The 13,305-nt window shown below is 53.1% G+C and overlaps 1 protein-coding gene across 1 annotated transcript; it reads left to right on the plus strand.

Moving 5' to 3' along the window:
- Nucleotides 1–3,357: 3,357 nt before the first annotated feature.
- Nucleotides 3,358–12,955, plus strand: SNX20 (sorting nexin 20). Its single transcript, XM_080829498.1, has 4 exons — nt 3,358–4,416; nt 7,763–7,901; nt 9,386–9,537; nt 10,890–12,955. The coding sequence occupies exons 2-4, from the start codon at nt 7,772–7,774 to the stop codon at nt 11,556–11,558; spliced, it is 951 nt and encodes a 316-aa protein (XP_080685624.1). The 5' UTR covers nt 3,358–4,416; nt 7,763–7,771; the 3' UTR covers nt 11,559–12,955.
- The last annotated feature ends 350 nt before the right edge of the window (nt 12,956–13,305 follow it).

A 13,305-nucleotide genomic window follows, 5' to 3' on the forward strand; every position in this document is an offset into this window, starting at 1 on the left:
AGAGGCTTAACCCACTGAGCCACCAAGGCGCCCCTGAAAAATAATTTTTATAATAATATTAGGTTCAGGTGTACAACATAATGACTCAGTATTTGTATATATTATAAAATGATCACCCCAGTAAGTCTAGTCATAGAACATAGTCAAAGAATTGTTGTTTCTTGTGATGAGTTACTCTCTTAACAACATCCCAATAAATGATACAGTATACAGTATATATAGTATTAACTGTACTTTATGGCTTCATGATTTATTTATTTTATAACTGGAAGTTTGTACCTTTTGACCCCCTTCACTGATTTCACACCCCCCACACCAATCCATTCTCTGTATCTATGAGCTTTTGTTTCCTTGTTAATTTCCACATGTAAGACATTGCCAAGTGTTCGCCTGATCTATTCCACGTAGTATGTGAAAGGTCGACCCATGTTATTGCAAATAGCAAGAATTCATTCTTTATTGTGGCGAATAATATTGCATTATATCTTGGTACTACATTTTTTTTTACCCATTCATCCATCCACGGACACTTGGGTTGTTTCCTGTTATAAATAATGCTGCAGTGAACATGGAGATGCCGGTCTTTTTTCAAATTAGCGCTTTGTCTTTGATTAAATACCCAGAAGTGGAATTACTGGATCATACGGTAGCAGAAATTCTGAGAAGTTTTGTTTTTTGTTTTGTTTTTTTTTTGTTTTTTTGTTTTTTAAATTTATTTGGAGAAAGAGCACATGTGAACACGGGAAGGGCAGAAGAGAAGGAGAGAGAGAATTTCAAGCAGATTCCAAGCTAAGCACAGAGCCTGACATGGGGCTCAATCTCAGGACCCTGAGATCATGACCTGAGTTGGAACCAAGAGTCGGATGCTCAACCAACTGAGCCACCCGGGTGCCCTGGAACCTTTGAGAGTTTTGAAAGGTTTATGTGTGTCCACCCAGCTACAGGAAAACAAGATAGACATGACCCGATTTTGCATCACCTATGAACACCTCACCAGTTCGGGTTTTCTTTGCCACATTTGTGGGGACACACCTTTATCAAAGGGGGTATGTCAGTGTTGGAGTGTCAAGCTCATCAGACACCTGGAGCCATGGTGAGGGGTAATGCCCAGCATTCAGTTACTTGCTCAGCCGTGCTAGGAGTGGTGCAGGTTGCAATTAGGGAAAGCAGATTCAGAGAGGGGTGGTGGCCTGCCGAGGTCACACGTGAGTCATGGGTCCAATCGCCCCTTCTCTGCAGGCACCCAATCACTTGTGCCTCGCACTAATGCCGAACACCCACTATGTGGCAGGCAGTGGGGGAGGCACTGGGAACACAATGCTGACACAGGCAATGTCCCCGTCATCATGGCATTTGAGACTGACAATAAACAAGTAAACAAAGAAGTAAAATAACGGTAGGTCTTAACAGAGGGGTCAGGGAGGGCCACGCCAAGGAGGGACAACCGAGCCGTAGAATGAGAAAGAGCCAGTTGTGGAAAGAACCAAGAGAGGGCAGCTGCTGGCTGAAGGGACCGCGAGGACAGGGCACCAGGCAGGCTGAGGCCAAGAGAGCAGCCCGGGCAGGCTGGCGTGTGGCAATGCTGGGAGTGGCACAGGGCGAGGTCAGGAAGTGAGCAAGTGACAGGTCAGGAGGCCTCCAGAGGGAGTCTGGACTTAACTCTGCCTGTGGGAGGAAGTCACTGAAAGGGTCCAAGTTGTCTGAATTCTGGAAGAGACACCCAGACTCTGAGATGCCAGCATTTCCCTGTGGTGCCCTTTCCTCAGGCTTTGGTGTCAGCCCAGCAGTGGGGGGACACCCCGTCTTTGCCCCCATGTTAACAGGGCCTCGCCTGCCCTTCTCTACCACACACAGCTCTGTGTGGCCCAGGGGAGCCAACAGCCAGCCCGGGGCCAACCGTGGCCACCCTGGGCCAGCTCAGTCCTTCCCACACCAGCCAGACACCCCTGCGTGTTCGGGGGTTTCCGGAGAACACCTCCTGCGCCCAGAAGAGGAAGCAGCAGCTTCCACACACCCCTCCCCCCATTGGCTGGCTGTTGGGTGAGAGGCTCAAAGACTCCAGGCCCAGGCAGATGGGAGAAGGACACAGAGCCGGCATCCCCCCCGGCCATGCCTGGCCCTTTTCGGGGTGGTGGGGGGCAGAGGTGAGTGAGGTACGGCCCCTCACCGGCCCGCCAGCCAGAGGTACACAGTTCAGGCTAATGCCCTCGAGTGCCCCACCCCCCGATATACGTGGATACCCTTTCCACAGCGACAGCACTGCCCAGCCGCAGGACCTGGTGGCCATTTCAATAAACAAGGCCGGTAAACATGGAGGGAAAGCACAGGGCCTCCTACCTCACGCCATACATGAACAACTACTCTACGGGCATCAGAGAACCCCAAATGAGAAAGGCACACTGGAAAGGCGTTGAGAGCATCAGAAGGGGCCAACACCTTCTTCCGCGGTTGCTAAGGACCAGAAGTGTTTGAAGTGCCTTCCGCGTCCCAGCTCCTCTTAAACCTCCCAGTGGCTTGCCACGGTGTTGCAGAATCAACGAGAAAGAACAATGGAAGAGAAATCTCTCCACAGTTTTAAGGTACCACATGCGCTGTGAAAGCCAAGACTGATAAGGTTGAATACTTTCAAGTTGGCAACTTGTGTTCATCCAAAGACCCTATTTAGAGAGTACAGTGCAAGCCACAGAATGAGACAGAATACTGAAAACCACGTAGATCCAAATGAATGCATGAAAAACACCTACAAACCACGAAGAAAAGAAGCCGTGAGCAACGTGGGCGGGCTCAGTCTGGGAAGCGTCTGTCTCTTGATTTCAGCTCAGGTCATGGTCTCAGGGTCGCGAGATCAAGTCTCGAGTCGGGCTCTGCACTGAGCATGGAGTCCGCTGCTGGTGATTCTCTCTCTCTCTCCCTCTGCCCCGCCCCCCTAAATTAATTCATTAATTCGCTCTTCTTTTAAAATGAACAGTGGACTCGAACAGAGGATAAAAGGATAGAAACTAAGCCCACGAAAAGATGCTCCACGTCACTCTTCATTAGGGAAAGGCAACTTAAAACCATAATGAGACTCCACTACACGCCCACTAGAAGGACTACAATAAAAAAAATACTGACCGCATCCAGTGTAGGGGGGTACCGCAGAGCACCTAAAAGTCACAGGCGCTGTGGCGGTGCCTGGGAACACCAAGACCACAGCCACGGGGGTGGGGGGAAACGTTTGCTGTAATCCAGCATAGTCCAAAGCTATTCAGTGATTCATAATCTAAGACCCAAGGATTTCACCTTCAGAAGCACGGGTACTTGGATAAACATAGATTATCCCCAGCAGCATTGATCACAATGGCCCAAACCAGAAGCAACCCAAATGTGTATTCACAGACCAAAAAAAAAAAAAAAAAAAAGGCGAAATAATGATGTATTCAAATAACGTAGCAACACAACAACAAAAATGAAAAAACTCCAGCTACGCACACACACAAATGAATGCGTCTTATGCACAGAAATGTTGAATGAAGGAAACAAGACACCAAAGCTACAAACTCTATGCGTGGCTCAATTTATATAAAATTCCAAGGTAAGTACAATTAAGCTCTATTGTTTCAGGGTCTGTTCATAGGTTGTCACTTACAAAGAAAAGCAAAGAAGGGACCCCAGTTAGAATTCTGAGTGGGACTGCTTCTAATGGGGAAGGAGGGGATCCTAGCTCAGAAGAGATATATGGTGGCCTTCTTGGCAAGGCTCGTTTTTGTTTTGTTTTGTTTTGTCCCAGTCTCCTACCCTCAAGGTCACAAATACTCGTGGCTGTGAATCATATCATAGCCCAGAGCTCTGACTTCCCCGGTACTTTCTGTCGGGAGAGTTGAATGCAGTTTTGCCAGAGAAAGGCACCAAGTGGAACTGTGAGTTTACCCCCATTTCCCTTCCATACCAGGCACTGGCTCTGATCCCTGCAGCTCTGTGCTCCAAACCTCTGTTTCTGCACTTGTCAGTGGAGCATGAAGACCCCCCACCAGGCCTAGCTCGCAGGGGAGGATAATGAATGTTAAAGAGGTATAGGGGATGCTGCTGGAATGCCAGAGACTATCTGGGACTCTGAGGGACAGCCAAGCTCATTGCAAGGCTGTGTGAGGCCCATCTAGATCTCTCAGAACTGGATCCCTCGGAGCTGGCCCTGCCTTGCCCCGTCCTGCCCCACCCCTGCCCTGTGAGGCCACCTGTCAGTGGGGTTCAATATACTGTCTGTCATCAGCCAATGGGCTGGGGCACCAAGAGCGGGTCACATAGCCTATTTCCTGTTTTCAAACGGGGAACTTAAAAGCAGCAGCTCGCTGGAGCCTGGAACAGAGTGGGGCTGAAGGCGGCCATGTGACACTCCCCCCGGACCCCTGGACCCACACAAGACCAGAGAGGCTTCAGGTCAGTGCTTGATCCCATCCTCAGTGGGGTTCTGCCCTCCCTGTGGTCTGAGCCCCCTCCCCCTGCGGCCCTCCTTCAGTACCTGTTGGGGGCAGGGCGGGGTAGGGAAGGGTTGGTGACAGCCACCATGTGTGGGGCTCTCCTTAGCTCATTGGAGTAGAGCAGGAAGCAGCTCCCCGAACTTCCATCACTTCAATTCTTTTGAGCTACTTCTACAACCACTATTGAGGCAGGGGAATAAGTCACCACACCTGTGTTTCTCAAAAAGTAGTGCCAGGGAACCCCTGTGTCAGCATAGCCTCTGGGCACTTGTGCAAAATGCAGAATCCAGGGCCCATTCCCAGACCTACAAGGTGGGACTCTCCTATGTCAAGAGCCAGGAAACCTGCTTGTTACAAGCTCCCAGCACCTGGGAGAGTCCCAAATGTGAGTGTGCCCCCCAGTGTCTGGGATCTCTCACTCTGATGGAAATCCTCTGCAGCCCCTCAGGAAGGTAGCATCGGCTCTCAAGGTGGCCCGGTATAGCCATTAGAAGAAGGGCTGGCCGTGGCAGGCAGCCCTCAGAGGGAGGAGAGGCCTGGGAGGGAAGGAGCAGAATGTCCGCACACACAGCTGGATGGGGAGGGGGCTGGGAAGCCTCTCTGTCTCCTGGGCCAAGCACAGGACCCCTACCCAAGAGCGCCAACATTTGTAGGATTTTCTGGTCAAATCTAGAAATCTTTGCTATAGAGGGTATGGACAGGGGAGAGAAGTACCCACAAAACCTCATGTGTGGTTGTCCCCGAAGAGCTTTTGGAGTGACGGGCTGTTTTCCCCATTTCACAGATGAGGAGACTGAGGCCTAGAGAGGAAGGGGAAGATGACCAAGACTCGGTGTATGCACCAATGAATACTTTCTCCTTTTCACTCCCCTCATGGTGACTCCCAGACAACCCTATAAGAGAAAACATAAGGCAACTGGCTTTGACTGCTGAATTTGATTTTTATTCAAAGCCCTGGGTTCATTCTCAGCTTTCCCAGGTCTTGACCGGTGCGTTCAGCCAAGGCCATGATTCCCGGGGTCTCACAGGGTCTCTGGGAAAACTGTGCCCTTCTTCTGACCTGGCACCAGTTGCCTGAACAGGACAGCAGAGCTGGAAGGGCTGGGACAGCTGAGGCTGTCCTGTCACCCATTCTACAGATGAGCCAACTGAGGTGTTAGGAGTGCCCACAGGAAGCATTGGGCTTCCAAGAACCTAGGCCACCCAGCGTCCATTAGGTAATAGAGCATGAAGACCACTCACTACCCTGCCTGGGCACCCATCAGGCTCTAGAGAATGCGTCCCCCACCCTCCATTGTCTAGTCGGCAAGATGGAGCCTGCAGCCACACTTCTCAGTTGGGGACACTGAGGCCTGGAGATAACTAAGTAACTTGCATACAGACCCACAGCTGGTCAGGATGGAAGGCCCTGACCCCTTAAGGGGAGAAGCAGCTGATGAGGCCTGCAGGCCCTAGTGGCTCAAGTGTGTGCAGCCTTGGGCCAGCCACGCCCTTGCTCTGTGCCTCAGTTTCCCATCCATATAAAGTAAGCTGGAGGAAGGGTCCTGGAGAGACACGCACTGGGCAACGGCACAGAACGACCTGGAGAATGTCCCAGCGTTCCTTTCACCTGAGCAAGCAAGAGCTGCCCCCCCGAAGGAGGAACTCTGGCCCCAGCTGACCTCAGCTCTCCCCAGGCCAGGCCTGTCCGGGGGGCCCCACAGCCGTGGAGCCAGGATGGGCTCTGTCACACCCAGGGACAGAGCTGGGACTCTGTTACCGCAGCAGGAGTCCCACCCCTCAAGGCTATAGTCAGCAGAAGGGTTGAGACACAGGGCGGGTTCAGGCACGGAGCCAGGAACAGGGCAGAGTGGGCCAACCAGAGTTTGTGTCCCAGCTCTGTCCCATGTGCCCCTTAGAGCTCCCTCAAATCTCACCCTTCTGATTTTGGATTTTTTTTTAAGACTTTATTTATTTATTTGACACAGAGGGAGAGTGAGCACAAGCAGGGGCAGTAGCAGGCAGAAGGAAAGGGAGAAGCAGGCTCCCTGCCGAGCAGGGAGCCCGATGTGGGATTCGATCCCAGGACCCTGGAATCATGACCCGGGCTGAAGGCAGACACTTAACCAGCTGAGCCACCCAGGTGCCCTGATTTTGGATTTTTGTGCCAAAGGGCTGCCCCAGCTCCTGGCTCCATCCAAGCTAATCTTTTCATCATCCTATTTCTAATTTGTCTCAGACGTGTTAAATTCTATGCCAATTTATACCTTAGTGGAGAGTCACCGATCTTCAAATATTTCCGCAAGGACTATTACGGTCCCGTATCAATAGCAGGGACTACTTATTATACAGCGTCTGGTTTGTGCGGAGCCCAAGCATGGTCTCCCCAGCTTAACCCTCACGCCAGCCTCATGAAGGCAGGCTCCATTTTTATACCCATTTTATGGGAAACTGAGGCACAGAGAATTGGGGTCACCCGGTCCTCTCCATTCACGGGTCTGGGTCGCAGACAGTTACAGCATAAACTAGCTCCCTCCCCCCACTCCGGCTGGCTGCCCTCCCCCTGGCCCCAAGGATGGTTCCACATGCGTCCTGAGCATCACCTACGAGCCTTCAGATCATGGGCAGCTCCAAGTCCTGGTTCCTTTATCATAAGATGGAGGTAAAATTCCTCCTGCACACAGACTTGGTTAATTGAGCGAGTGGGTGTTGAGGGCAGAGCATGCGCACTGACACATCACAGACATTCAGCTTTGCTCGTGGGTCGGGCTCACCAGCCGCATCACCTTGAGCTAAACCTCAGTTTCCTCTTCTGTGATTGGGAGTCACAGAAGATTTTTGTGGGTGTGAACTAAGGGGGTGTGAAGCACTTAGATGCCTACGAAGTGTGTTCCACAAACTGTCAGTAAGTGTTTTCTTAAAGAGGGAGAGAGAGATGGGAAGGATACGTCCCCAGACCCTCACTTGGGGAACTGAGATTTTATTTACACGTGGAGCATAAATGGGATATCGGGACGTTCTTCAGGGCAGGCTGGCATCTTTCTCCCAAGTAATCCCTAAAGCCACTCCCTTGGCTTGAAATCACCGCACTTAAGATTCAGAGAACTTAATCATAGAAGCATGGTACAATAACAGAAGGCCTTGGACCAATCAGTCCAGCAAAAGGGCAGTAGACCCAAGCCTCGCATGTGGCAGCTGGGCAGACAGCTAGGTGGGCAGGGGAGGGCTCAGCCGTGGGGATGATGACACACATCCTAGCACCCAAGGACCCTCCAGGAGCCCCAACGTCAGCGGGAACTCACTGTTGTCTTTTGTCCCCCTGGCAGCCTTGGAGCATGGCCAGTCCCAAGCACTACGGCAGCCCTGGATGGACAGGACCCACAGCCAAGTGCACAGCAGGGACCAGGCAGGAAGCATCAGCCGCTGGCCGAGACCTCCCGTGTCCAGGACCTGAAGGGCACTTAGGTGGGCTTGGAGTGTGGTCAGAGATAGAGATTGGAAGACATTCAAAATATAAACACTGGGTCCTTCAACGGGGGCCACGGGAGAGGGAGCAGCTTTCTCAACTTGGCACAAGTGTTTGATGTCCGTTGTTCTTCTGGGAGATGGTCCCAGGAATCATAGCAGGGGAGGGGTACATTGAGGAAAAGAGCGAAGAAAGAAAGGGCAGGAAGCCAGTATCAAGGGTTGATGACTGCTTTGGGCAATTGGGCTCCGTCCCAGCAAGGGTCCTCCGAAAACCTTATAGAACATATCTCAGACTTGCCCCATCCAGAAGGCAAGGAGGCCAAGCTACTACTCACCAGCCCTCCAGTCCCATCCTTCATCCGCCAAGGGCAGCTCCAGAACAGGGTGATTTAGCTCAAGAAAGACCCAGCCTGAGAGCCATAGGTGCGTTCAGTAGGAAGCCAGTGGGGACATTTCTGAGCAGTGAGTGCCAAGCAGCACTGCCCAGCGCTGACAGTGTCCGCCAGAGCGCCATCTCCTGGAGCAAATGTATTTACTCATTCAGGGAGTCGTTCAATACTTCCCTATGAAACGTCTGCTCTGTCCTTAGCCCCAGGGGGAAGGAACCAGCCCATCACTGCTGGCCCTCAGGTTTGGTGGGGAAACAGATCTGTGAAAAATAATTTGAGATGTCACCCAAAAGGTTGTAGGGACAAGGTGGGAGGCTCTAACTCTAATGCCAGGGGACAGTTGAAGTGACCTATGGCTTGGATCTGGAAGGACACCAGTGGAGAAGCCCCCCCCCCAACACCCCCCACCCCACCCCAAGGCTCCATACCTCTTGAAGTCACATGCACAAGGATCAATGCATTTCGGTGGGGAAGGATTCTCATCTTTCCCGAGATGATCACAATGGCTCAGGGTGCACTGAGCTCTAAGAGACACTGTGAGTTTTCCAGGTAGGGAGATAGGAGGGTTGCATTTAAGGCAGAAGGAGTAGCACGTGCAAGCAAAAGCAGGGGATGTGGAAAAGGAGATGAGAGAGCGGAGAGGGGCCCACCACGCAGAGCCGGGAGCCCCGCATTTTCAGTAGCTCCCTCCACTGGTAGCTGATGCGTGTGCTCAGTCCCCAACCCCCACCACTGTGTCAGTGCCCTAGGGAGTGCAGAAAGGAACAAGCCACCATCCCTGCTTTTCAGGAGCATGGGTCTCACAGTGGCTAATCTGCAGGCCGGAAGTGGATGGTGCAACACACGCGTCTGCGTGTCGCAATGGAGAAACCAGCTGGGGAACGCGGGGCTATTTCAGGTTGCCAGCGGGGGGATGGCTGCGGGCCGGGTTTGCGGGAACCAGAGTCTGGGTGGGCGGGGCCGGGGAGGAGGCTAGGCACAGCGCTTCCAGATTCGGACTTCCCATCCCCGATAGACCCAGCCATGTCCCCAGACCCTTGGTCCCAAAGCGCCCTGACCTGGTGCAAGTGCTGACGGGTGCCGTCCCTCCAGACGCTCCGGGCAGCCCCAGCCCCAACTCCAGCATGACCACCGGGGAGCTGCAGGAGTACTGGCGGAAGGAGAAACGCTGTTGGAGGCGAGTTAAGCTGCTCTTCGAGGTCGCGTCCGCCCGCATCGAGGAGAGAAAAGTCTCCAAGTTTGTGGTAAGCTGAGATAGGTCAGGGAGGGCGTGCCTTTCACCACTTCCTTCCAGGCCCTGGGCCTCAACTTGCCCCACTGTGAAATGGGCCGGTGCAGTCTGACCAACAGAGTTCTAAGGGAGACAACGGTCAAAAAGCAAGATTGCGCGCGCGCTGGGTATTGTGTTAAGCACTGTGAGAACTGGAGAGCAGTGAGTCACGATCGCCGATCCCGAGAAGGAACTAGCCCAGATTTATTCCATATCAGCCAGAACCAGCCATCTGTGTCTTTTCAACACAGTTTTTGATATCCCCAATCATTAATTATATATTGCATAAAATGATAGGTAATAACAATTAACCTCTTTTTCTATAAATCAGATTGCTTTCTAAAAACACGAAATCAATATCTTCCAAAGGGAAATCAGTATCACATAGCACAAAGAAAAGATAATCCTGAAAGTTAATACAGGGAAAGCTAAGTGCTGTCATTAGATTCTAGCTGGTTGTGCCAGGGCCGGCTGCAACCTCTGGGCTTGGGGGCGCCGCTCAATATTAAAATGGGATTTGAGCCTGTGGTGGGGGCAGTGTTCAGGTCCAAGTAGGAGCCAGACTCAACCTTCGTTCCCCACCTGGCCCCTTAACTGGGACCAGAATGCCAACAGTGGGTGCTAAAGTGCTGACTGCAGGTTGAACCCCGTCCCCCATGGGTGCCGAGTGTTAACCCATTCCATCCTCCCCCGGCGAGGGAAGTGCCATGACTATCCTCTCATTTCATGGATGGGCACACTGAGGCCCCCGGTGGTGCAATTACCCGCCTAAGACCACACAGCTAGACCGCAGCGGGGCTGGAATTATAACCCAAGGAACCGGAGCCCTTGATCAGGATTCTCTAACTGAAAGAGACCTGAAAACCAATCATTTCCTTACCATAGAACTTCACGGCCCGCCTACCGCCCCAAACCATCTCTCACAGGTCGTTCGCTGGGGAAACACAGCTCAAACCCAAGCTCCCTGAGTCAGGAACCGGAGGCCCCGTTTTGACGATGGAAAGGCCGGAGCACCCCCGGGCCCCCCGCGCCACCTGCTTCGGTGCTCCTGGTCCCACAAGATGCCTCCGAGCCACTGGGTTTGTTATTCTCAGGTGGCCTCTTGTCACCGATCGCTTTTATAGCTCGGCAGATGCTGATGGCAATTTACAACAAAATTACATAGAACGATAGCCCATTTTCGGGGTTTACTTTAAATGATGATCATCATTATTTTTATTTGCCAGGGCTCACTCTGCCAGTGAAAAACCTTCCACTAGGATGTAGTCAAATGCTCGCTCTCTCGCTTTCTCTCTCTCTCTCTCTCTCTCTCTCTCTGCAACGCAGATGTACCAAATCGTCGTCATCCAGACAGGGAGTTTTGACAGCAACAAAGCCGTGCTGGAACGGCGCTATTCAGACTTTGAGACGCTCCAGAAAAACCTCCTCAAAACATTCAGGGAAGAGATCGAAGACATCGCCTTCCCCAAGAAGCATCTGGTGGGCAACTTCACTGAGGAGATGATCTCCGAGCGCAAGCTGGCCTTCAAGGAGTACCTGACCTTGCTCTACGCCATCCGCTGCGTGCGGCGCTCCCGAGAGTTCATCGACTTCCTCACGCGGCCCGAGCTCCGGGAGGCGTTCGGTTGCTTGCGCGGGGGACAGTACGCCCGGGCCCTGGACATCCTGGTGCGCGTGGTGCCCCTGCAGGAGAAGCTGACGGCCCACTGCCCGGTGATGGTGGTGCCGGCGCTCTGCGCCATGCTCGTGTGCCACCGGGACCTGGAGCGCCCCGCCGAGGCCTTCGCGGCCGGGGAGAGGGCGCTGCAGTGCCTGCAGGCCCGGGAGGGCCACCGCTACTACGCCCCCCTGCTGGACGCCATGATCCGCCTGGCCTACGCGCTGGGCAAGGACTTCGTGTCGCTGCAGGAGAAGCTGCAGGAGAGCCAGCTCCGCCAGCCCAGCCCCTGGGGCTTCACGCTGAAGGAGCTCACGGTCCGGGAGTATCTGTACTGAGTCCCTCTGGCGGGCAGGCTGGAGACTGGGGATCATGGCCACGGCGGGGTGGGGGGGAGGGGACACGGACTGTTGGGGGGGAGTGTTTAGTGGGAGGAGCCACTTGAGGCTTGAACTTGCTGGGTGACACTTTGGGCAAGCCCCTCCTCTGGTCCTCCATGTCCGCATCTGTGTGGATCCGAGGTGTGCTCCCCCCACCCCCGGGGTCCTCAGAAGCCTCTGCCTGTGTCTTGGGTCCCTTTGATGTCAGTCTCACCTCATCTGGAAACCACAAACCCAGCTGCCAAAATGCCAGAGGGTGAGAGCCAGCTTTCTGATGCTTTGGGGGGGTCTCTGGAGGGGGTGGTTTGCATTGCACGCTGTGGACAAAGCTTAAGCCTCTTCCTCCAGACAGCTCTCACCAGATGCCCTGTCTTCCCTCTCTGCTCCTCCTCCCTCGAGATTGCCTGCCAAGATGCCCACCATGGTCCTAACCATTCCAGGTCTTCTTTCTTAGCGTGTAGACCCAACTCGGCTAAACAAAAGCTCACCCACAGCTCTTCAAGGCCAGCTTTGTCCCTGGGATGGGGTGTATGTCACCCTTTCAAGGGTGGGAGGACTCTGGGCTAGAACATCATCCTGTCACAAGACTCTGTGAAACAAGGCATTGGTAGGAAGGGGATTTGCCAACAATTCTCTGGTCAAGATGCTGTAACTCGGTGTCCAGGTGGGTTTTCATTTACAAGCTACGTGGCCCTTGACGAGGCTCCATCAGTTACACAGACATGGCCCCGAGGGAGGGGAGTGATACCCAGCGGGGTGAGACCGAATGCTTAACACCTCCCCCATTTGAAGGACAATGTTCTTGGAACCTCTCCGATGGGTTGGAATGCCCTTGACTGAAGTCAGCTGTCAGGAAAGGACACCAGGAGCCCAGAGTGGAGGGGAGACCAGACCGATAACCTAGGTTCAACACTGGGCTTGAAGCAGATGGTCCAGGCTGGTTTGGGGCAATGTGTGTTTGAGGCTGGAGGTCCCTGAAGACCTAAACCATCTGGCTGAGCTTATGAAAGTGAACTAAAGAAGCTGTTACTCGGCATCTTCGTGTGGGGCACCAGCTTGACCCATGTTGGGATCTGGCTGGACAAAGAGACCACTGTAGCCCTGAACAGGCTTTGACCAAACTGCACCAGAATGTGTTCAACAGCGACACTGTGTGGTAGTAGCTGGAATGGCCCTACCAGGCTCTGCTCTGGAGGAGAGAAACCAGCGTGACACTTACGGACGAAGAAAGCTTCGGGTCTCTCAATTTATTCCAGGAGAAGGACACTTTGAATGGGAGATGTTGGACGTCTTAAGAGAGAAAGTTAAAGTGTTCTGTGGAAAAATAAAAGGCCGCGGCTCTATTTGCAATGGTGAAGAAGATCTTCCTGACTGCGTAAGTCATTTCATCAAGTGTAAAACGCCATTGATCTCAGGTGCCCCACACAGTCGCTCAGAAGGAAAAAGTGCCCAACACGGGCAGTTTAATAGGCATGTGATATGTGTGTGTAGTATATAGAGAGAAAATTTTTAAAAGCCTATAATGTGGGGTAGAAGGAACCTACAAGGTCATAAGCTCCACCTGTCTTCTCCCCACCCAGGCTTCTTCCCATTCACGTGTCCCCAGCCAGGACCCAGGGAGCACCGGGTGGGAGCCCCATGCCAGCCTCACCCACACCCAGGAACCCCACTCTGGGCACTCGTGCCCTAGACCTGAGGGGGCTTG

This window comes from Martes martes (genome assembly GCF_963455335.1).
Source record: "Martes martes genome assembly, chromosome: 17".
Classification (NCBI taxonomy): Eukaryota; Metazoa; Chordata; class Mammalia; order Carnivora; family Mustelidae; genus Martes; species Martes martes.